Source organism: Ochotona princeps, chromosome 16 (genome assembly GCF_030435755.1).
Source record: "Ochotona princeps isolate mOchPri1 chromosome 16, mOchPri1.hap1, whole genome shotgun sequence".
Classification (NCBI taxonomy): Eukaryota; Metazoa; Chordata; class Mammalia; order Lagomorpha; family Ochotonidae; genus Ochotona; species Ochotona princeps.
In genome coordinates this window covers 15,247,383-15,271,618 of record NC_080847.1, presented here as the reverse complement: position 1 = coordinate 15,271,618, position 24,236 = coordinate 15,247,383, and the positions used below count along the sequence as shown (strand labels likewise).

Here is a 24,236-nt window from a genome sequence, read left to right as displayed (position 1 = left end):
CCACCTCCCTGGGCCACGGGACCCTCCCCTGTGGGAACTGCAATGGCAGCCCAGTGTTCTTAGTCATGTGACAGCTCCCTCCCAGCAATGGGGTCAACTGGTGCACACAGGGGTCCTGAGGACCAGGGACATTCTCCCCATCCAGCCCTTGACCATGTGACCTGGACTTGATCATGAGCTGTCACTCTCAACGTTCATGCACCTGCAAACGCATCCCCACCACTCCTGATCCAGCCCAAGCCAGAACACTCAGAATCCCCACAGTCCTACCTTCCTGACCTTTCATCTACAGGAACCCCAATGTCGAGGGCCTGCCGCACTGGCCTGTCCTGGACCAGAAAGAGCAGTACCTGCAGCTGAGCACGCAGCCTGTGGTGGGCCGGGCCCTGAACGCCCACAGGCGCCGTTCTGGGCCCAGACCCCATTCAGGAGCTGATGTGGGCTGAGCAGGAACATGCGGAGCTGTAGTTCCCTGTGCTGTGGTTGCCAAGGGATTCCAGAGCTGGTGGAAGTCATCCTGATATACCCACCCACAGCCACAAAGGCACCATTCATTCAGTAAATGCTCATGTGTCCAGTCACTCATCCTGCTCTTGTCCATTAAACAAACTTATTTTGCACCTTCCACCTGAGTTTCATTGTCAAGACTGCTAACAGTCCTCTTTGTGAGACACATTCTGTGTGGTTCCCATGAAGCTATGCCTGGACAACGCCCCTTAACACCCAATAGGACCTTCTCTGCACCCCATCCTCTCTTTCCAGGTCCTCTCCACTTTGCGGGAGGTATCTTGGGATTTTTACCCACCCCTGAGTGTCAGAACCCCTTATCCTCCTCCAAGAAAAGCTTGCATTCTCAGTTCTGTAAATGCCCAAAAGAAAGCTTGGACACCAAGAGCCAATGTGTCTTGGTCTCTTAAGGTTGCCGTGGATAGCACCATCCAGTCCCATTCTTGCTGCCACAACTGAAGGATCTAATTTCTTTTATATGGCAAAGTAATATTCTCTGGACACATGTAACATATTTCTGCGTACATCCATATGTCAGCAGAAACCCAGTTACCTGGTTACTTCTACATCTTGGGCATTGTGAAGATTGACTTCCTTAAAAAGAGGAGTGTAGGTATAGCTTTAACACACAAATCTTAGTTTCTTTATAAATACAGTCTTAACAATTATAGACTATGTCAGAGATGGGTTCCCAGGGAGTCCCTCCGACCATCGACCAAGAACTATAAGAGATAAGGCACCATGGGATTCACTTAATCCTGGGTGCTAAAACCAGGGAGGGTTTCTTGGCCTCGGGGACAAGTCACACCTTCCATCCTTTTCTCAAGAACTGTCCTTCACCCCATGGAAAGATCATCCCATTTCACCAGGACTGAGGAGAGGGCCCCAGGTACCATGCAGTGACAATGACATGGTGGAGGTTGCCATACCAGCATCTGCTGGCCCTTAGGTCCGCACGCATCCTCTCCTTCTAGACTGCAATTCGAGCCTGGCCAGCTGACCTGCCTTCTCCCTGCCCAGGTTGAACTCCGGCCTGGGCGAAGACCAGCTCCACCCCTCGGGGGAGCACCCGGGGCAGCCTGCGGGGCATATAGCAGCTGCACACACACGGACCTGCCTTGGACCATGGGGCTGCACCAGTTGTGCACACAGCTCGGCGCCATGGCCTGCGGGCTTCTACTGCTTCTTCTCCCAGGCCAGGGTGAGACTCCCCAAGGTGGCCACAGGGACCCACAGTTAGAGCCCTTTTCGGTAGGAGGGCTGGCACCTGGGAGTGGGCGGGACATGCGGTGCACCCCGAGTGGGCTCTTGAGACCTGGAGCAGGTCATGGCTGCCTGAGGCCAGAGAAGGAGAGGAGTGAACCTGGCAGGATGCCTCTGAATGGAACTGGTGTGGGTCATCCCTGGGATAGGTTCAGGGGTAGGAAATGGGGCTGCTTCCCACCTGTACTTGTGTCTGGAGCTAGGAGCAGGCATAACAATGTAACAAACCTTCTTGTGGTGGAAGTGCCACTGGTCCCCTCCAGTGGGAGCCCAGGTCCATAGGGCAAATGTGATCTGAATGACCACTCACTACATCTGACCTGGGGCTAAGACCTTGGCCTCCAGGGCTGAGGCAATGGCCTGTGTCTGCCGGGTTAGGCTCTGTAACCTTTGATACGGACTTTATCCGGTCCCAGTATCCCTCCCTTATTCTGCAATTTATCTATAAAGAACCCATTAAGGGAGTGACGCAACAGTCTGCTCCCCCTATAGTTAATATCTTAGTGCTGGCCTGCATTTTGAGAGATTTTTCAAGAATTCACAAGCAGGACTCACATCACAAGCCTGGAAGTTTGAGGTGTCCTGATGTCAAACTTCAGTTGCAATGTTTTTCAGGAAGTCACAAGCCCTGAGCGAACAAATAACCAATGTATCCTTGTACTCAGATGGATAGGAGCCCACCTGGGCTGCTCACCCCTGTCATTGACCAATCAAAGGAAGGCCATGCACACTGTGGAATAACCAAACACCAAGATGAGTTGGCCTGATGCTGCACAGTCCCAACTCTGAACTCCGTGCTTGAAGTAGGCCTTGCCTACTTCAGGGAGGCTGAAAATAAAGCGTTACTGTCTGGCTCCTGGCATTTTGCAATAACTGCCTACATTCCCCCCCACCCCATCTACCATGATGTCAGCTATTGGCTTACCACACACCAGGCAGGTGATCCCAGTTTTGGGGATCTATAGCAACTCCTAGAGCCATTTTTGGGGACTCTTCTTTACTAACTGTGTGGGCGGAGTTCTCAAGTCTGGATCCTGTCACCCGAAGTGCCCCTCCTGTGGTACCTTACTATTTGGCTGCCCTTTCCCAATCTGTTCTTCCCAGGAAAGGATCTTGGTCTGCCCTTGGCCAGGCTCTCGGAGGTGACAAGGATATTTTAGGAAGAAAGATCTGCGTGTGCTACCTAATGACACCTGCTGAAAATAGTGTTTGGCTTGGACCCATGTTAAGAAAGAATCATGGACAAGTCTCAGAGAGTTCCTCCACCTCTTCTGTGCCACCTGTACCTGGCTTCTCTGCTAGGGCCATCAAGGTCTCAGACCTTGTCCATAGCACCCAGGAATTTACTCCAGAACAGATATGCACTCTTTGACATGAGTGTGGGCAGGCCCTGTCCATGAAGAAAGGAGGGTGGCTAAATCTACCAAAGCCAAGGTCATCCCTCAACACCACCACACTGGGGACCACACTCCCAGCACCAGAACCTTTTGGGGGCACACCCTTAACTTTCCCATAGCATTGTGTCTCCTGGCCCCTATGAGTGTCTCTTACAACGTGCATTCATTTCATGTGCCAATCTTTAGAAAGGTTTTAACTCAGTCCGCAAGAACTCACAAGTCCAAGGTCCCAAGTCCCATCTCCGACCCAAGGCAAATTCCTAATAGCTGTGAACTGTGAAACAAGCAGATCGAGAGCTTCCAAACATGGTGGTACAACAGGACCAGAAACCATTCCTAAGTCAAATGGGAGGAATGGACAGGAAAGGGCTCCCAGGGTACAAGTCCAAAGCCCAGCAATCACTAAGTCCTGAAGCTCCAAACCCAGAATACGAACACGTGTCTGCAGAGCTCCATGTTTGGGAATGCCTGGAAACCCATCCTGTTAGCATACTCAATCAGGGCACTGCCCTCTACCAATAAAGGGGGCCTCAAGCCCGGCTGGCGGGGGGGAGGGGAGATGGAGGTGTCAGGGTGTTTCTTTGCTAGGACGCTGCTTCCATTCAGCTGCTGAATGTCTGTTCTTTCATCTGCTTACTTAAATCCTGATCTCATTCTCTGGATTCATTTCTCACACTGTGAGAATAAACCTGGAATAAATCCATTTGGGGACCCACTCCCTCCCTTAGCCCCAAACACATGGGATCCCTGCAAACCAAAGGGTGACACTGCAGTGGCCGTAACTGGGGAAGCCAGGAGGCCTTCGCCGAGGAGGTGCACAGGTGGGAAAAGAGGCAAAGAGGGCCTCTTAATGGCAGGACCGACAGCTGACTGGCCACCCCTTCCCCACTCGTGTCCATGCTCTGAGGGTTGTCATGGGGGTGCCCCCTTCTCAGTCACAGACCTGCTCCCCATCATAACCAGGATCGGGTTCCCCCCTTTTATTTGGTGTTTGAACACGTATGGATCTCGGGCCTGATCACGGAGAGCCCCCTGGCACTCGCTGTTGTGTGAGGTGGCTGGTGGGGAGGATGAGGTGAGGAGGCCACGGATATGAATTTGCTGATTTTGCAATGAGGAGAGAGACAGAAAGAGAGAGAGAGACCTCAGTCTACACTAAACTTGGTCTAGGCTTTTGCTTCTATGTATGAGACTTCAAGTTGATATGGATAAAGGGACCCAGGAATGTAAAATTTATTTAAAGATAAAGTATACGCCCAGAGAAAATGAGGGTCGCAATTTGCAAGATTCTGTGCTGTCCTTTGGTAGGCTCTGCCCAGAACAGAGCCTAATTTACTGTTTAAAGAAGACAGAGTTGTAGACAGGGCTGCAGCACATGTGGAGATCTCTAGGAGTTTCACACCGCCTGGTATATATGTGTGCAGAGCACCTATTGGCATCTAGGAAGTGTCATGGAGTCAGGTGCATGAGGGGAAGTGGGCTCAGGTGCATGATGGGCGGTATTGAACCTGCAGTATAGAAGAGGCTGAGATTTGGGCTGTGCAGCCTCAGTTTCCCCTCTCTTCCCAGTTGCATGCTGGTGCCCTCAGTTTTCCTGGACTCGTACTGCACACTGAGTGGGCTTAGAAGAGCAGGGCTACACAGTTCCAGGGTCCCAAGAACAGCATTTTTATTGCACAGCTTCACAGGCATTCTAGTGGTGGATCTTTGCAGGGGATTCTCTCCTGGAGGAAGGCTCAGCTTAGATCCCAAACTTTCCCTTGAAATCCTGGTGGAAATCACCATGACTTTCCACTACAACCATCACAGGACTTGCATTCTGTAAAGTTAGCACCCCCTAGATGCTGCCAAGGTCTGCCAATGGCTTCCCTTGTGTCTTCGTGAGCAATGGCTAGGTTTGTCACAGAGTTTCAGCAGAAACCCTGGCCTTTAAGAGCACCCTATACTACTCTCTGGAATCACTCTGCCCTCCAAGGGCCTGTGCTAAGTAGGATAACCAAGACAATTGCAGAAATGTCCCTGGCTTTCTCCTACAGGAATCTCTTAAGCCAGTGGGTTCTTGGTCACACTAGCATTATTCTTTCTCAAGCAAACTTTTTTGCCCTCTACACAGACAGGCTGGGAATTTTTCACTTTCACATTCTGGTTCCCTGTGTTGAATCTCACCATTAAACTTGTTGAGAGCAACTACCAATACCAATGCAGCTCCTTCCTCAAATTTTGCTTAGAAAGTTCTTTCACCAGATATCCTGGATTATCACCCTCAACTTCTTTCTTCTAGCATGAATCTCTTAGAGCACAGGCACAGTTGTGTGACAAAGGTGCCTCTTTCTTTTTCTTTCTTTCTTTCTTTCTTTCTTTCTTTCTTTCTTTCTTTCTTTCTTTCTTTCTTTCTTTCTTTCTTTCTTTCTTCTTTAAAGATTTATTTATCTTTATTGGAAAGGCAGATTTACAGAGAGAAGGAGAGACAGAAAGAGGGAGATCTTCCATCTGTTGGTTCAGTTCCCAATAGCTGCAACAACTGGAGCTGAGCTGATCCAAAGCCAGGAGCCAGGAGCTTCTTCTGTGTTTTCCACATGGGTACAGGGGCCCAAGGGTTTGGGCTATTCTCCACTGCTTTCCTAGGTCACAGGCAGGGAGCGCAATGGGAAGTGGAGCATCCAGGATACTAACCAGTGCCCATATTGGGTGCTGGCACTTGGAGATGGATAATTAGCCGTTTGAGCCATTGCACCAGCCCCATCTAGTTCTAACAAACCATTATTGTCTGTGTAAACCTTATCCACATGTTGCCTACATTTCTATCAGGATTCTGATCAGAACACCTGACCAGTGTCTGACAATTTCCAGCTCTTTCCTTATCCCTTTTGTCATCTGAGCCACCAACAAAGTCACCCTTATCCTTTTATTCACAGTGATGCTGGGTTTTCTAGCTTCATCTTCTTGCAACCTCTGCCTACTCCCAGTTGCAAAGTTGCTCCTACCTTCTTAGGTGTTCCTGTTCAGGTTTGCTTTTATAGTCAGAAGTCACCACACTGATTCACCTTTCCTCCCAAGCAATTCCCAGGCTTCCAGCTATCTGCTTTCTGTCTCTGGGATATACTTATTGTGGGCATTTCTTATAAATGAATCAATGAGTCAGCAGACAGGTGGCAGGGTGTATGTGGGGAAGCATTTCAAATAGGAAGCAGGATAAAACTAGTGATTGTAGTGCATCAGGTCCTCACCAATGCTGAACTGAGGACAACTAAGAGATGGCTACACCAGAAGTTGGGGGTGGGGGTAACGAGGGGCAGCTAGTGGGCTGTCTGCTAGCTGCCCTCCTTGACTGTACCTCTTTGTCCACAGGCCAGGACTCCACAAGCCCCATCAGGACAACATACTCCGGGCAGGTGCAGGGGAGTCTGGTCCACGTGGAAGGCACCGACGTGGGAGTCCACACCTTCCTGGGCATTCCCTTTGCCAAGCCACCTCTGGGGCCACTGCGCTTTGCACCTCCTGAACCTGCCGAAGTTTGGAGTGGAGTGAGGGATGGTACCTCCCATCCAGCCATGTGAGCTCTTCCAGGAGTGTTCAGTGAACTTCTGGCTCTGGGGTCGGGGTGGCCCAGCTGTCCTTTCATCCACACCCAAAGTCAGTTTTCCCTCACACCACGTGCATTTTCCCAATGATCTCAGGAGGGTGCAGAGACTCCACCACCAGGGAGTGCTATCTCTGGGTGCAATTCAGGTTGGCCCAAGAAGCTTGTAGAAGCCTCCAATCCAGCAGTGGTGGCTGCCTGGAGAACGCATGTCCAAAGCCACAGAGCCACGTGACATTGGGCCTTGGTTGGCTCTTTTCTCTTAGAGCAGGAGACTGTGTTGGAGCGGTGAGACTTCCCTGAGTGAGAGTGGACACTTGGGATGAGGAATGTCCCACTGTCCTTCCCCGAGAAGTCACAACTATCCTGACATGCAGCATCTGTGTGGGCTGCTCCCCTGGGGCCAAGCCTGAATGGGTACCAGGATACAGCAGTGAGTGCCGTTCTAAGGATCCCCTAAAATCAAGGCTTTCCCAAGTAGTTGGATCCTAAGCCACATCCATAACACTGAGGTCTCCTTGGAGATTCATGCCAGCTTTCCTCGAACTCAGGGCCCTCTGTCACGGTGGGAAGAGCTGTTGGAGAAATGTCACATGTGAACAGGGGCTGGGCAGTAGGGGTCCAAGTTATCAGGGATACAATCTGGGTCAAGCATGTAATTTAGCCCCAGCCGGCTCCCGTACTGACCTTCTAACATGGTGGTCCCAGCTGTCTACAGGACATGGTTGCTATGAATACCCAGACTCAGAAGCTGTTGAACCTGACCCTGCCATCCATTCTCATGTCTGAGGACTGCCTGTACCTCAACATCTACACACCTGCCCATGCCCATGAGGGCTCCAAGCTGCCTGTGAGTAGGAGGCCAGGGGCAGCTGGGGAGCGGGAGCTTGCTGGGAGGATGTTTCTTCTGTCGGATGATGAGATGAATAAGATCAGGATGGGCTACATTACAGTACAAACCTGTGGAGAAGCTCCTGAATTCCAAGGCCAAGACATGGGTCTTCCCCAGGGCGCTTGACCCTTAAGAGTGAGTCTCATAGTCTTGGGTGGGGATGAGGCTCCCGGAAGTCAGAAGCAGTGACCCTGGGTCAGATCTAGGAGTCACCCATGCAACCTGGAGGCACATGTGTCCCAGGCCTGGGCTTGGAGGCTGTCAAGGAGTTAGTTTTGGATAATCCGTTGGGTGAGTGATGACAGTAAGGTAGTTAAAATAAAAGGTGAGCCTTGGCCACTTCTGATCCATGTTCCTGTGGGACTATCTGAGGGGCATCCCTTCTCTTTGCACCTCACAAGGAGTTCTGGGAAGTAATGGAACCAGGCTTTGATACATAAAGTTGAACAAAAACTAAGGAGGCCTATCCACCTGCCCAAACATGGCCTGGGACCTACGGTCTCACTAGAGTTCTGTGTATGGGCAGGTGCAGAAAACCAAACATTGGTTAGTCAAAGTGGCAGCTCAAGTGGGTTTCAGGTTTAGGGGTGACCTCTTGGCATTGAACCTGATATCCCCAGGTGATGGTGTGGATCCATGGGGGTTCCCTGACTATAGGCATGGCATCTTTGTATGACGGATCTGCCCTGGCAGCCTTCGAGGACGTGCTGGTGGTCACCATCCAGTACCGCCTTGGCATCCTGGGATTCTTCAGGTGAGCCTGAGCCTGGGCCTGGGCCTGGGCTGGGCACTGAGGGAGGAGCATCCCAGACACAGCCCTGCCATCCCTGTCCCTGACACTTCTCAGCACTGGAGACCAGCATGCCAGTGGCAACTGGGGCTACCTGGACCAAGTGGCTGCACTGCGCTGGGTGCAGCAGAACATCGCCCACTTTGGAGGCAACCCTGACCGGGTCACCATATTTGGCGAGTCAGCGGGGGGCATAAGCGTGTCCTCACATGTGCTGTCACCCATGTCGCAAGGACTTTTCCATGGAGCCATCATGGAGAGTGGGGTGGCTGTGCTGCCCCGCTTCATCTTGAATTCATGTGATGCCATCTCCACGGTGAGTCCTGGACACTATAGAAGCCCTGGCCTGTCTCTCAAACCTCTATTACTATCTTTTTGTTGGGCATGACAAGGAACACCAAGATGCCCCAGAGCTGGTGCCTACCCAGGCCTTGCTGAGGGGCAGAGAGGTCAGAATTTACATAACCTGAGATTTCCTGTAACCTGTCAAGCTGTTACCTTGATTGGTCACCCTGACTGGTACTTCTGAATATAGGCAAAGTTTTGACACTATCAAAACTGCACAACCAACATGCAATGTCCCATGAGAGCTGGGACACAGCTGTTCCTGTCAAGGCTTTGGGTGAATTTCACTCCCTCCCTGCAAGGATGAATCAAAACCTACGTGGTCTCTTTACAGATGGTGGCCAACCTGTCTGCCTGTGACCATGGGGACTCTGAGGCCCTGGTGGCTTGTCTGCGGGGCAAGAGTGAGGAGGAGATGTTGACCATCACCAAGGTCAGGCTAAATTCCCAGGGGCTGATGGGGACAGGGTGAAGGACCCAAGTGTGGGAATTCCATTCCATGCCTGGGTGACCTCACAGTCCTGCAGGAAAGTAAAAGTGAGACCATTCTAGCCGCAGTACAGCATTGAACCCATTACCCACGCTGAGCCAAAAAATGCTCCTGAACTTGAATGTGCCCTCAGGCCTTCAAGATCATTTCTGGGGTGGTGGATGGAGCCTTCCTGCCCAAGCACCCCTTGGAGCTGCTCTCCTCAGCCAACTTTCAACCTGTGCCCAGCATCATTGGGGTGAACAATGATGAGTATGGTTGGATCATTCCCTCGGTGAGTGCCTGGGGAACACTCATGGTGGGGAGGCCTCAGGCTCCTTGGCTCCAGCATCTTCCAGCCCGCACTTGAGACTATCCTCTCACCACCCAGAGCCTGGGCCTCTATGCCACACAGAAGGAAGTAGACAGAAAGACCATGAGGACTTTTGTACAGAGATCATTGGCACATATGGTAAGGCTCCTGGGGTCCTGCGCAGAGGAGGGAGGCCTAGGACCTGTCTCCCCTACCCTGAGCCTACTGCTTTTCTTTCCCCAAGTCTGTCTAACACTGCCTGTTCCCTATCACCTCGACTAGATGCTGCCCCCTGAGTTTGAGGACATGTTGATGGAGGAGTACCTGGGAGATACTGAGGACCCCCAGACCCTCAAGATCCACTTCCTGGAGATGATGGGGGACTTGATCTTCCTGATTCCTGCCCTCCAAGTAGCACATTTGCAGCGTGAGTTGATCCATGATTAATGCCAGACTGGCAAGAAGGCAGCTCAGAGTCGTGAGTGTCTGGTAGGGTGTGTCTCATCCCATCCACCCTGAGTGACAGGCACTTGATGTCCTTGATCTGAGCCAATCCTCATGGCCGATCCTGGAGGCAGAATCTCCCCTAGCTGACAGAGGTCGGGGATGGGTAAGCATGCTTCAGCGACACTCCTAGCTTGAAGTCCAAGATCATGCCCCAAGCTAGGCTAGTTCCCTTGCTCCTGTTCCACTCTGTGCTGCTCCCTCACTTAGTTCTGCTGGGGACGAGAGCTCATCACCAAGGGCGAGGCAGGAAAGCTTCAGATTGATGGTTTCCAGATAGTGACTATTCTGCCCCATCTCCACTCCAACACCCAGGTTGCCATTCCTCGGTCTACTTCTACGAGTTCCAGCATAGGCCCAGCTTCTTCCAGGATACCAAGCCGCCCCATGTGAAGGCCGACCATGGGGATGAGGTTCTCCTCATCTTCAGAAACTTTTTCAGGGGCACTCAGGGTGAGTCTTTCTCCTTCCTCTAGAGATGAGATGTGGCTATGGCCTGGTCCCTCAGTGAGCATTGCCCGCACTGCACAGATGAGGGGACCAAGCTTCAGACAGAGAGTGGGACAGGTGCTCAATGTCACAGCTCTTAAGGCTGTGCCAGGAGTAGAGCAAGAGCCTTCAGCCTGTACTCCCTCCTCTTCTGCCAACCTTGGAGACAGGTGTTTCATCTGAGAATAGGGACCCATGTTTCAAAAGTGAATTTGTTTCTTAAATGGCTTCTCAGAATCAGAAAAAAAAAAGGTTTTGTTTGTTTGTTTTTTTCTTTTGGACCAGAAGTGAATGAGTGTCCAGTGATCTAGAGATTGAGTTGGGGAAAGGATTGTTGGATAAGGGGGAGGACAGGGTCCCCAAGAATGATGGGGGAGAGAATAGAGACTGGCCCATTTCTATCTGCGCTGACAAGTGTGATCATGGTGGGACAGCAGGCCTGCCCTGCCCTGAGCTGACCCTGTGTCCTTCCCCACTACAGTGACTCTCACTCAGGAGGAGGAGCTGCTGAGTAGGAGGATGATGAAGTACTGGGCCAACTTTGCTCGCACCGGGTGAGACACCCCACCCCACTCCCACCTCTCTGGGGCTATGACCTTGACTTGGCCATGAAATGTCATTCTCAGAGGTTCCCTGTAGGAGTGAGGACACCACATCCTGGGTTGGTAGGTCCCTATGTGCAGCTGAAATCAGAGAAGGAGGCAGCTCTCCTATTCCTACAAACCATCCCCCACACCTTCTGGCCTTGCCCGACCCCAGACAGGCTGCTCAAAGTCCCCATGGCCCTCCTTCCTGATCTCTCATCTACAGGAACCCCAATGGTGAGGGCCTGCCACACTGGCCCATGTTGGACCAGGAAGAACAATACCTGCAGCTGAGCACGCAGCCTGCAGTGGGCCGGGTCCTAAAGGCCCACAGGCGCCAGTTCTGGACCAAGTATCTGCCCCAGAGGATGCAGGAGCTGATGGGGGCTGAGCAGAATCATGCGGAGCTGTAGCTGCCATGTCAAGGTTGCATGAAGGACTCACAGGCAAGTACCCATGCACACCCTCAGAAGAGCTGTTGACTGGATTCTAAGTTCATGTGCCACTCACTCATTCTTCTGTCTTTCCATTCAGCATCATGTGCTGGGGACCTACCACCCTGTAAAAATGTGTACCACATACCAACGTCAAATTAGAACAATGAACACATCTATATGGGCCTCTGAACTCTTGTCTACTAAGTCTTTTAAAGGTCAATGTTATACACCCTCCACAGTCTAGAACACTGGAACCATTTTTTTGTATGCATTTTGCTGACCGTTATCCAGCCATTATGCAGTCTACCACTCCTACCTTTATTACTCTGTAGTGATTACTATTGTTCTTTCTACTGCTGTGACATCGACTTGGTTAGGTTTTAAAAGTAAGTGCAGGCTCAACGCTGTGGTATAATGAACTAAGCCACTGTCTGTGATGCCAGCATTCCACGTGGACACTAGTTTGTGTCCTGGCTGCTCCCCTTTCAATCCAGCTCCCTGCTAATGCACTTGGGAAAGTATCAGAGGTTGGGCAAAGAGCGTGGGCCCCGCATCTGTGTGGGTTCCTTGCTTCGAAGCGGCATAGCCACATTTGGTGTGGCCATTTGTGAGATGAACCAGCACATGGACTGTCTTTCCCTCTGTTTTGGTAATTGTGTCTTTCAAATGAATAAAAAATAAATCTTGGGGAGAAATATATCAAAGTGTGTATGTGAATGTTTGTCTTTCTGTGGCTGACTTGTTTCTTTCAACATGAAGTCCTCCGTGTAACCGCATTGCCACAGATGAGAGGATTCCATTCTTTGAGGGTGAACAACACTCCATGGTGTGTCTATGCCAGAATCCTTTACAAATTCATAAGTCAGTGAACACCTCTGGTGACTCCACAGCCTGCCACTATCAGTGGGTACCACAATAAACACTTCAGCACTGGTTTCTCCCAGAAGTCCACTTTGTACTTCCCTTGGATGCTGCCCAGTACCAGGAGTGTGGAACACATGGTAGATGTAGATCTTGGACCCTGGCCTGTGAATTAGTGGGGACAAGCAAACTGAGCCCTGGGCCAGGGAAGAGTTCTAAGTGCTCAGGGACAATCACACCTCCCAGGGTTCACTCCTGAACACCCAGAGAAGATCATGCCATGTCCCCATCTATGGGGATTCTCTACTTGGTCTCCTCACTGAGAAGGCCTCCTGGCTTCTCCAAATCCAGCCCTTTGCTCCCTCCTCTCTGTGAGGACAGTGAGCTCAGTGGCTCCAGGACCAAGGGGAGGTTCTCACATAGCAAGCAGTGACAGGGACAGGAGTGGGGAGGCCATTCATTGGCTTCGTGGTCTGCACTGCAGCTTTGCTGGGTCATTTGGGTTCCCCTTAAGCCCCAAACCCTGTCCCGATTGCCACCCTGTCCACTGAACTCCTCCCGCTTAGCTCAGTCCTTCTCTTCAGTTTGATTCCCTCACTCCGCCCCGCCCCAGAAACCGACCTGCCCAGGGCAAACTCCAGCCTGAGCAAAACCCTGCTGCGCCCTCAGAGCACCCAGGACAGCCTCTGGTGTACACAGCTGCAGCACAACACAGAGACCTGCCTGGGAAAATGGGGCCACACTGGCTGTGCACGCAATTCATCGCCTTGGCTTGTGGGCTCCTGCTGCTGCTCGTCCTGGGCCAGGGTGAGGCTCCAGCGGGTGGCCACAGGGATCCTTACTGGATTGGCTATTAGAGCTCTGGAGCTTTTGGGCTGGCGGGGGGCAAATGGTAAGGGTATGGTGCCCCTGTGCTCTGGATCTGTCCCTAGGCTGAGAGGGTGTCCTGGTTGCCAGGTGTCGGAATCAGCAAGAAAGGAGATACAGAAGAGGGAGTTAAGGGGGCAGCTTGTGGTGGAGGTGCTGGGAGCATTTTCTGCCAGTGCTTGTGGCTGATTTGGGTGCTGTGCCTAAGTGCTGTCTGCAGGTGCTGTGAACATGTGCTTAGGGCTTCTCCCACTGTGTGTTGACTCTCAGGGGCTGCTCTTGGTAGAGACCCACAGCTGCCCTCTGAGGGGTCCCAGGGCAAGGTCCTGGGAGCACAGGGAGTATTGAGCTACAACCGGCCTGAGGGGCAACAGGGTCCCCCAGCCCATGCACTTATCTTGGGGCCAAAGGCTTTTTAAAAAATTTTATTATTGGGCCCGGCGGCATGGCCTAGCGGCTAAAGTCTTCGCCCTGAACGCCCGGGGATCCCATATGGGTCTGGTTCTAGTCCCGGCAGCTCCACTTCCCATCCAGCTCCCTGCTTGTGGCCTGGGAAAGCAGTTGAGGACGGCCCAATGCATTGGGACCCTGCACCCACGTGGGAGACCCAGAGAGGTTCCTGGTTCCCGGCTTCAGATGAGCGCGCACCGGCCGTTGTGGCTCACTTGGGGAGTGAATCATCGGACGGAACATCTTCCTCTCTGTCTCTCCTCCTCTCTGTATATCTGACTTTGTAACAATAAAAAAATTTTTAAAAAACCTTATTATTATTATTATTATTATTATTATTATTATTATTATTACTAGGCAGAGTTGAGAGACAGGGAGAGAAATCTTCCATCCTGTGGTTCACTCCCCAAATGGCCACAACAGCGAGGGCTGAGTGAATCTGGAGCTAGGAGCTGTCTCCGGGTCTCCGATGTGGGTTCAGGGGACCAACCTGGAGCCCCAGCCACTGCATTCTCAGGCACATTAGCATCGAGCTGGATTAAAAATGAAACAGCCAGGGCTTGAACCCACACCTATCTGGGATACTGGCACTACAGATGGAAGTTCATTGTATAATACCATGGTGCCAGCCTCCCAAAGGCTTGTGTTTGAAGGCAAAGCTGGCAGTGTCTTGTGCCCTGCCAGTGCTCTTGGTTCTCTTATCAGAAGCTCAGGCAGTGAGGGCACCAGGTCTGGGTGTGTTTTGACCCTTGATACTCTGGATCAAAAGACCTACTCCCCCACCTGTTCACCCCCCAACAGTTTCTCAGTCTGATCTGCCAGAAGGGATCCACACACACCCTGCCCTTTGCTGCTTCCTGTCTCTCCACTCCTTGCTGAAATTTCACCTTTACCTCCCCTTGCCCTCACTCTCCAAAGTGGTCCAGTCTTTCTGGAGGGAAGGCTACCTGGCCTTTCAGATGACTCTATTAATCAGTTATTTATCAATTTCTTTAAGGTTTAATTATTTGAAAGACAGCTTAATGGAAGTGAGGGAGAAAGAGATCTTCCAGGGGCTGGCTCACTCCAAAAAGGGCCGTGGCAGGTGTAGATGTGGAAACCAGTAATCAGAAACTCCTGCTTCGTGGCATGGGCCCAAGCACTCAGGCTGTCCTCTGCTGCCTTCCCAGGTGCATTAGCAGGGAGCTGGATAAGAAGCAGAGAGCTAGGACTCCCATGGGTGCTCTAACGTGGGATGCTGGCATTACAGGAAACAGCCTGCTGGGCCACAGCCCTATCGCCAGGGCTCTAACGGTATTTCATGTGGGTTCCATGTTCAGAAAGACTACAGCTGATTCTTGGTGTGGGCAAAGAGTCTCCCAATGTTATAAGAAGGCTCATGTGTTCCCTGGAGTGTTATAGTTCCACACCCCTGAAAACAACACAAAAATACATCCTTGGTACTATTATGATGTGCTTATAAGTTGTTTTTTCCTGGAAAACTTTTTAAAGAAGAAATGGAGGGATCAGCACTGACATGCAGAGGGTTAAGCTGCTACCTGCAGTGCCAACATCCTGTAATAACTCAGGTTTGAGTCCTGGCTACTCCATTTCTGATCCAACCACCTGCTAAAGCACCTGTGAAAGCAGCAGAAGATGGCCTGAGTGCTTTGGCTCCTATTGCCACCCAAGTGGGAGACCTAGATGGAATTTCTGGCTCCTGGCTTTAGCCTGAGCTTGCCCAAGGTATAGTGGCCTTCTGGAGAGTGAATTAATGAATGGAAGATTCTCTTATTTTCTCCCTCTCTTTTACTTCTCACTGAGTATAGTTCCTGATCCCAGCTGTGAAAGTCCACAAGGGCTTTTGGTCACTACAAATGGGCTCTTTCTGATCATCTCATTAGGATGGAATCAGGATGGTTCACACAGGAACTTCAGAAAGTAAGTGTGTGTGTGTGCATCGGGTCCTGAGCAAGGCTGAGCTGAGGATGATAAGAGGGAAGCTGCAGTAGTATTGTGGGGGGAACTCTCCCTGATTGTACCTTTCTGCCCACAGGCCAGGGCTCTGCCAGCCCCATCAGAACCACACGTTCCGGGCAGGTGCAGGGAAGCCTGGTCCACGTGGAAGGCACCGACGTGGGAGTCCACACCTTCCTGGGCATTCCCTTTGCCAAGCCACCTCTGGGGCCACTGCGCTTTGCACCTCCTGAACCTGCCGAAGTTTGGAGTGGAGTGAGGGATGGTACCTCCCATCCAGCCATGTGAGCTCTTCCAAGGGCCTGGGGAGCATCAGGTCTAGGGTGGGTTTGGGAACCTCCAAGTGCTAGGCCAAGCCAGTTGTTCTTTCATCCACAGCCAATTCCTACTTCTTAGGAATTTTTACCAAAAACCCAGACACCAGTTGCAGTGAGTCATATAGGAGGTCTTCATTCCAATGGAAAAGGTGGCCATGGGGAAGAAGAAGGAGCAGAGAAAGAGTGCATGTGGGAGAATACTTTGATGACAAAGAGGAGGGTATTGTGAATAGGGGTTGGGATGGCTGTCAGGGTGGGTACGGGGATATGGGCTGCAAGGGATTGGTGGATAGGGTGGTAGAGTACAGCGTCATGAAGTTACAGTGGATTGATGGAGAGCAGGATTACAAGTTTACAGCTGATTGACAAAGAGCAAAATTTGAACCTAAAGGGCAAACCTGAAGGAAATAGAGACCTAAGGGAAGCAAATATTTAAAATGGGGTCGGGTCTAAAAGGGCAGGGGACATTATCAATTTTTAGGGCCAACGTTCAAGTCATTCATCACTACTAACCATCTGTGTGCTGTGGACTTCCTGTGAGTGGGCTTGCCAGGCTCCTGCCAGGTTCTTGGCTCAGGACTTGGGACTCTGAGGCCTCTGAAAATGGAGCGAGAGACTCAGCTCCCCAAGTTCAGCTTCTGCCATATTCCTGAACTGCTAAGGGATGTTGTCCTGGGTGAGTTCCCCAGGTGGTCTCGCCAAAGCTTGTAGGAGTCCCTGACTGCATCAATAGATCCTGCAGGTACTTAGATGGGCACCAGTGGAACCAGGCATGGGCACAGAGCTAAACCATGGAAAAGGATATTAGCCAAAAGACATGTGTGTGTATCACAGCTGGAGGCAGTGCAGGAGTGATGAGTGCCAAGGATCTCAGGAAATGGGCCATCTCACTGTCTTCCATCAGGAAGGGATGGGCATCCAAACACCCAGCATGTGTCGGGGAGGCACCCGTGCTCAGGGCCTGACTGTGCAGAGGGACACACTGAGGTCAGCACCTGCAGGCAAAAACCTGCCAGGAGACCCTAAGAGTAAGGTGTGCCATGTCAGTCCCCACCTGCCTGGAGAGTCCCTGGAAGCTGGTGCCATCCCAGCTTCCCAGCAGTCTCAGATGAGTTTCTGGACAGAAGGGATATGAGGGCAGGCTTAAGAATGAGCAGCAACACAGGGAAGAGCAAAGGAGAGAATCAGGGGCAAATCTAGACCCACGCTCTGGCTTGAGCCACTGCATGGATCCTGCACTAATGTCTGCTTGGGTGATCTCAGGTGTCCACAGAACCTCGCTATAATGGGTGATGATGCTAAAAAACTGAATTTCACAATGTTGTCCATGCCCATGTCCGAGGACTGCCTGTACCTCAACATCTACGCACCTGTCCATGCCCGTGAGGGCTCCAAGCTGCCTGTGAGTGGGAGGTCAGGGGCAGCTGGGGGTGGGAGGACATCTGTCCATGACTGGAGGATGTGAAGGGGAGAGGTGACTGTGTCCTCCCATATCATGGATCCTGTTGAGTGGTTCCTTCCTGTGGGGTCCAGGAAGTGCCTCTTCTCCTGGGTGGGCAGCTGAGCACGGGGCATGAGGTCCCAGAAGACTGTCTGTTGTGAGAGGACAGAATGTATGGACCCTAATGGACCCAGAATATCTGTAGCACCCAGTTGTCCAGGAGATACACCCAGGTGACTGAGGGTTGTAGGGCTCAGGGCTGAGAAATCTCACAGTATTTACCCCAACTTTCAAGGTGATGGTGTGGATCCATGGAGGTGCATTGGTTGTAGGCATGGCTTCGGCATATGATGGCTCCACCCTGGCAGCCTTTGAGGATGTGGTGGTGGTCACCATCCAGTACCGCCTTGGCATCCTGGGATTCTTCAGGTGAGTCTGAGCCTGGGCCTGGGCTGGGCACTGAGGGAGGAGCATCCCAGACACAGCCCTACCATCCCTGTTCCTGACACTTCTCAGCACTGGAGACCAGCATGCCAGCGGCAACTGGGGCTATCTGGACCAAGTGGCTGCACTGCGCTGGGTGCAGCAGAACATCGCCCATTTTGGAGGCAACCCTGACCGGGTCACCATTTTTGGCGAGTCTGCTGGCGGTGTAAGCGTGTCCTCACATGTGCTGTCACCCATGTCGCAAGGACTCTTCCATGGAGCCATCATGCAGAGTGGGGTGGCTGTGCTGCCCCGCATCATCACCAGCTCATCTGACACAATCTCCTCAGTGAGTTTCCTTCACTGGTCCTGCCTTAGCCCTTAGCTGCCATCTTCCCTCTCAGAGCCTGTGTTACTTTCTCGATTGTGTCAAAACACATGAACCATCATGCAACTCGGCACTGCCCACCCAGGGGATGGCTGAGGGGCTGAGGGGTCAGAATCCACATACCTGTGCCTCAGTAGAGTCTGACACAGTTCTTGGCCCTGAAAAGTGGCCCTATGTGGTCCACCTTGTCTGTAGTCAGCTAAGCAGGCACAGCTCACTGAGGCTGAGATGCTCCAAGTCAGGGTAGAGGACTAGTGCATGTCAAGGCTGCAGCTGTGCACCCATGAGACTGTTCCTACCTTCAGCTGGGCCTTGGGTACCCTCCTTCCTCTCCTGCATGGATGTCTAGCCCATGTGCTCCCTTCCCAGGTGGTGGCCAACCTGTCTGGCTGTGGCCAGGTGGACTCTGAGACCCTGGTGGGCTGCTTGCGGGCCAAGAGTGAAGAGGAGATCCTGGCAATGAACAAGGTGGGACCTCATTCACTGGGACAAATGGGTGATAGACCCTGTTGCCCTGCAAAATCCCTGGGCTATGAGCTCATGTCCGTGCCTTCCTCCCCTCCCAGTCCTCAATGCATAGAGGCGACCAAGTCCTGTAAGCCAGACATGGTACTCCATGTGTTGAGGTGTAAGGCCTCTGGGATGATCCCGGGTTAAGGGAGAGTCTCAAGAGCAAAAGAAAATTCTGGATTATAAATCTTCTCTACCACCCTGGGTGCCCCTAGGCCTTCAAGATTATCTCCGGGGTGGTAGATGGCGTCTTCCTGCCCAGACACCCTTATGAACTGCTGGCCTCTGCTGACTTCCAACCTGTCCCCAGCATCATTGGTGTCAACAACGATGAGTATGGCTGGATCCTCCTCAAAGTGAGCCCAGGCTGAGTTCACAGGAGTCTGTCTCAAGGCCAGGCCTGAGGGGGCAGAGCTCCCGGTAGAACAACTCCCCTCAAATCCTTTGCTCACTCCACAGTTCTTCGGTGTCAGACACACTGAGGATGAAATTGACAGAGTGGCCATGGAGACACTAATACATCAAACATCTGAGCAGTGGGTGAGACCCTTGGGCCCCCAGCCAACAGATCCCTGCCCCTTGGGGACTCCTGGAACCAAGACACGGCTGGCAGTGTTTGTGCTTGGGGATGGGGTGGCCACAAGCCTGATCCTTTGCCCCATTCTGTCTTTGTCCAGGACATGGGTCAGTTGTCTCTCTCCCTGGCAGTCAGCGGACCCTGACTCTATTCCTGTTCCTCGGGCTAGATGCTGCCTCCTGGTATAGGGGAAAAGTTGGTGGATGAGTACCTGGAGGACAATGAGGACCCCAAGACCCTCATGGCTCAGTACCAGCAAATGATGGCAGACTCACTCTTCGTGATGCCTGCGCTCCACGTAGCACATTTTCAGCGTGAGTTCACCTGTGGCTATGGTCACACTGGCTGGGGTTCTGCCCTCACTGGCCGGTGGTGAGTGCACAGCTTTTGATTCAGGGCGGTATGTCATATGCTGGCTCCTATCCACATATGGCTGGGTCCTTCAGAGCCAAGTACCCATGTCCTTATCTAAGTTCACCATCCTGTTAGTTCAGGAGATGCACATCAGGGGACTGGGGAAGAGACAAGATTGTAGCAAGGATGAGTTAGCTACATTGTGCCAATACCTTCCAGCTACAAAGTCCAAGACCAATACCTCAGCCCTTGCCACTACCCTTCTCACCTGGGACTCCACCAGCACTACCCGAGTCAGACCAAGTGGGCATTGCTCTACTGTCCTCTTGGGTAGTGTGAGAAACCCAGGGGAAGGGCCTCCATCTGTCACCCTGTGCACCTGTCACCCAGGTTCCCATGCCCCTGTCTACTTCTACGAGTTCCAGCATTCGCCCAGCTTTGCAAAGAACTTACGGCCACCCCACGTGAAGGCCGACCATGGCGATGAAGTTGCTTTTCTCTTCAAATCAATTTTCTTTGGGAAAAAAGGTGAGGCTTCCTCCTTCACAGCATGGGGAAGCAGCACTTGGCAGTCCTGAGGGGGTGCTGTGCCCACTGCACAAATGACAGGGCTGAGGCTCAGATGGGATCAAACACCCCAAATCTCATAACTCCCAGGGCTGAGCCAGGACTGCACTGTGAGTGCCTCCAGACCCAGCTCCCTCCTCCTCTGCCCGGTCCTGTGATGAGAGTCTGTCCTGGGTGCAGTGTTGCCTCTTGAGTGATATGCCAAAGTCATAAGAGTGAACACCTACTGGGCCAGTAAGAGGCCAAGTGCAGGTGACTATGAGGTCAGGGTTCATTTAGCAAAGAAAAAGCCAAATCCCTGTGGTCAGGAAAAGGTAAACTTCATATTGGCAGCCAAGGGTCAAGCTCCACTGGGTTGGCTAGTGTGGTCAAGGTGGGGCAGTGGGCCTGGGGTGGTGGGTGTGGTCAAGGTGGGGCAGTGGGCCTGCTCCTACCTGGGCTGACCCTGTGTCCTTCCCCGCTGCAGTGACTCTCACTGAGGAGGAGGAGCTGCTGAGCAGGAGGATGATGAAGTACTGGGCCAACTTTGCTCGTACAGGGTGAGACACTCCAACCTACTCCCACCTCCCTGAGACCATGGGACCCTTCCCTGTAGGAACCACAGCAGCAGCCATGTGTCCTGAGTCATGTGACAGCTCCCTCCCCAGTTTCAGGACTTAGTGGCACACACATGGGTCCAAGGGACCAGGGACACGCTATTTACCCGCCCGGCTTATGATCTCAACATCAGGTTTTAACCACAGAAGCTCCCCATGGGAGAGAGGGCAACACAGCCTGGGTTGGGAGGTCCCCATGCGCAGCTGACACCAGGCAACATAACAGCTTCTGGAACCTGGAAATTTATTTCCACCCCTACTGGTCTGCATAGTGGTCTGTCTGGACCTCAGGCAGGCCGCTCAGAGTCCCCATGTTAGCCCCTCCTTGATCTCTTGTCTGCAGGAACCCCAATGGCAAGGACTTGCCGCTCTGGCCCGTCTTAGACCAGGAGGAGCAGTACCTGCAGCTGAGCACACAGCCTGCGGTGGGCCGGGCTCTGAAGCCCCACAGGCGCCAGTTCTGGGCACAAACTCTGCCCAAGAAGATGCAGGAGCTGATGCGGGCTGAGCAGAAGCACACAGAGCTGTAGCTGCCTGTGTCTATATGGGTGTCCTGCTCCCATTCACAGCAGTCACTTACCTGCCCTCCTTCCCTTTGGCATACCTTTGTGGAAGACCTGCTACCTGAGGCTCCATGTTCTTCCTGCCCTGGGTGCCCTGTGCCAGTTGTACTCACACCATTCCCATGAAGCTGTGCATGTCACAACCTGCAGAAGCCCACTTTCCTCATCTCCAACTGGCACAGGACATGTCCTTCTCACCTCCTCTTCTTCCTCTTCCTGATCCTCTCCTCTCTTCCCAACCCCAGGCCATAGAAATCCAGTGGGAACTGCTTTGTGGGTTGTTGTCCACCCCTGGGTGTCAGAAGCCCTCATCTTCCTCCCAGCACATCCTGCGAGCTTATGTCTGTAAGCAACTCACAGGGGACCTGGGCACCTGGAGACACGGTGTCCTTGGTGCCCTTAGGCTACCATGAGTGGCCTCCTTCCATTCCCTTCATGTTGCCACAAATAAAGGCTCCCATTCCTTCAGCTGAGAAATAATCATCCGGGTAACCTTGCCACATGCTCATGCAATTGTCTCTCTCTGTAACACTATCTTTCAAATAAAATAAATCTTTAAATACACACACACACACATACACATACACATAAAAGATATTTGTTAGCCTTCTGCATATTGTGTTATTGGAAATATTTATTCAGATCTTTTGACCCATTAAAAAAAAAATCTATCCATTTGAGAGGTAGCGCAAGGAGAGAAAGATGAATAGAGAAAGCAAGGGCTCTCATCCTCTGACTCATGTCCCATGTCTTTCCTGAGGCCTGGACGCAAGAGCTGGGAACCGCAAAACAATTAGGTTTCCCCTGTGACTGTCTGGGACCCAATCATTTGAACCATCTCCATTCCCTAGCAGGAAGCTAGGGCTAGGAATCAGATTGTGGGGGCCAATGAAGTCACAAGAATATGGAACATAGTCATTCTCTTCACATCTTAGCCACTGTAGCAAAGGCCTACCACGATCTGTCCACTTTCTATGTGTTTGATAAGTTGAGCTTTCTGCAACCTGGACTCTATTCCTTGCTAGGTGCACAGTCTGAATGTGTGTCCTCTTTCTAGTTTGCTGACCTGTGTGATGCTTCTTGGGGTTTGTACATTTCCTCCCCATGGAGCAGCACTTCTCCTGAGCCACCAAGGAGTCTTCTTTCTGATCCTGATGAGGCACACGTGCATCTGAGCATGGGCAGGTTAGACAGACTGCCTAGGGAAGGGATGGACTCGCAGGGCAGGGCTCCCAACTCAGCTGTGACTGTTGAACTCCTCTGCCTGGCACAACCAGTAGGCTTCTTTGTCAAGGGGAGAAAAGAACTGGTGTCAGAGCAGGGTGGGGACATGGGAAACATGGGGTACCACCAGCAGCAGAGCAGGAAAGGGTCCCATGGAGTAGGGAGGGAAGGGTGGAAACACTCAGGGGAAGGGCCCAGAAAAACAGGGAGCTCCAGTGCGGAACCTGGAGCTTCCAGGACCTGGACAGTCACACCTCCCAGCCTTAGCTCAGAGCCTCCATGACACCCAGCAGAAATTCCAGAGCCAGTTATGTTTGTGGGGATTTTAACCTCGTGCCTCTTTGAAGAACGCCTTCTGAATTACCCAATCACAACTCATTGCTGCTTGCGGTCTATCCTGACACTGCAGTTGGCCATGACTCCAGGATTGAGAGGAGGGTCCTGGACAGCCAGGAGAGAAGAGAGGCAGCCCCAGTACTGGGCCTGCACTGACTTCCACCAGCTCAGCTGGTTCCTGTTCTCCTGTGAGATCTCCTTGCCCTGCCCCAAAGGCTGCCCAGCCTACTTTCTGACCACTTCAAATTCTGGCATGGATAACATCCTGGTCTGCACCCAGAGTGCCCAAAGCAGCCTCTGGGCGCAAGTGGAGCACATGAAGACATACCCAGAACCATGTAGCCACAGAGAATATGCACGCGGGTCTGTGCCGTGCCCTGTGGACTCCTGCTGCTCCTAATCCCTGGTCAGGATGAGGCTCCTGCATGCAGCCACGGGGACCAGGGTCAGATCTGCAGTTAGAGCCCAAGTTGGTGGAATGGCCGGTGTTAGTTATTTAAAAAGATGGTAGAATTCTAGTTCATAAGATATTACTATATTATTATGCGCAGCTAATTCCCACAACCTGGTTCTTTACCGTGAGCTGAAATTACCAGATGCAACGAGATATCTTAGGAGGTTTATTCCAACGGGGCAGGAACAGGGTAGAGGTGGTGAAGATCAGGAAAGAAGGGGAGAGAGGAGAGAGAGGAAAGAGAGAGGGAGAGACCAGAGAGGGAGGGATAAGAGAGACCAGAAAGAGAGAGAGAGACAAGAGAGACAGAGACCAGAGAAGGAGGGATAAGAGAGACCAGAGAGAGCCGCACCTGCTGGGGCCCTTTTGTCTGCCAGGTGTAGGGGGTGGGGATTGGGAGGGATTGAGGCCAGGCCCCAGGGGATTAGTGCCTGGGGATGATTGGCGAGTGGGCGGAGTTGGGGGAGGGGCTGAAAGATTGGGGTGGGATTCAGGTGGAATGCCAGGTTACATCTGATTGGTGGACGGCTGGACCGGCACGAACTTCATGAGCTGTGAGGAAGAAGGAATGGCGCCGGGTCCAGGGAAGGATATTGGAATAACTCCTTACAGCCGGCACCTGAGAGGAAGTGGGAGAGGGTGGTGTCTGCACTAGAAATAACAGTCTGTGAGCCCAGCAGGAGGCTCTGAGCGGAGCTGCTCGGGATCAGCCACGGGACAGGATCAGGGACAGGATTTAGGCCCATTCTTTTCTGTGCTTGTGGATGCACCAATGCACA

At 52.2% G+C, this 24,236-nt stretch overlaps 1 protein-coding gene across 2 annotated transcripts; it reads left to right on the top strand.

Moving 5' to 3' along the window:
• Window positions 1-1,614: 1,614 nt before the first annotated feature.
• Window positions 1,615-22,015, top strand: LOC101516012 (cocaine esterase). 2 transcript variants are annotated; one of them, XM_058675062.1, is made up of 13 exons: window positions 1,615-1,708; window positions 6,516-6,720; window positions 7,456-7,597; window positions 17,758-17,891; window positions 17,979-18,237; window positions 18,646-18,744; window positions 19,002-19,142; window positions 19,246-19,326; window positions 19,533-19,677; window positions 20,108-20,245; window positions 20,751-20,823; window positions 21,224-21,423; window positions 21,688-22,015. In XM_058675062.1, the coding sequence occupies exons 1-12, from the start codon at window positions 1,633-1,635 to the stop codon at window positions 21,408-21,410; spliced, it is 1,680 nt and encodes a 559-aa protein (XP_058531045.1). In that variant the 5' UTR covers window positions 1,615-1,632; the 3' UTR covers window positions 21,411-21,423; window positions 21,688-22,015. The 2 variants fall into 2 exon arrangements, with proteins under 2 accessions (XP_058531045.1, XP_004583973.2); XM_004583916.2 differs by lacking the exons at window positions 17,758-17,891; window positions 17,979-18,237; window positions 18,646-18,744; ... (5 more) ...; window positions 21,224-21,423; window positions 21,688-22,015 and adding exons at window positions 8,260-8,393; window positions 8,487-8,745; window positions 9,109-9,207; ... (4 more) ...; window positions 11,031-11,103; window positions 11,360-12,243.
• The last annotated feature ends 2,221 nt before the right edge of the window (window positions 22,016-24,236 follow it).

Excerpts from the sequence above, each read along its gene's own strand:
- LOC101516012 (XM_058675062.1), top strand. The coding sequence starts at position 1,633 with ATGGGGCTGCACCAGTTGTGCACACAGCTCGGCGCCATGGCCTGCGGG. Across the intron at positions 7,598-17,757 it reads ATGAGGGCTCCAAGCTGCCT|GTGATGGTGTGGATCCATGG; the intron begins GTGAGTAGGAGG and ends CCAACTTTCAAG. Across the intron at positions 17,892-17,978 it reads GGCATCCTGGGATTCTTCAG|CACTGGAGACCAGCATGCCA; the intron begins GTGAGTCTGAGC and ends GACACTTCTCAG.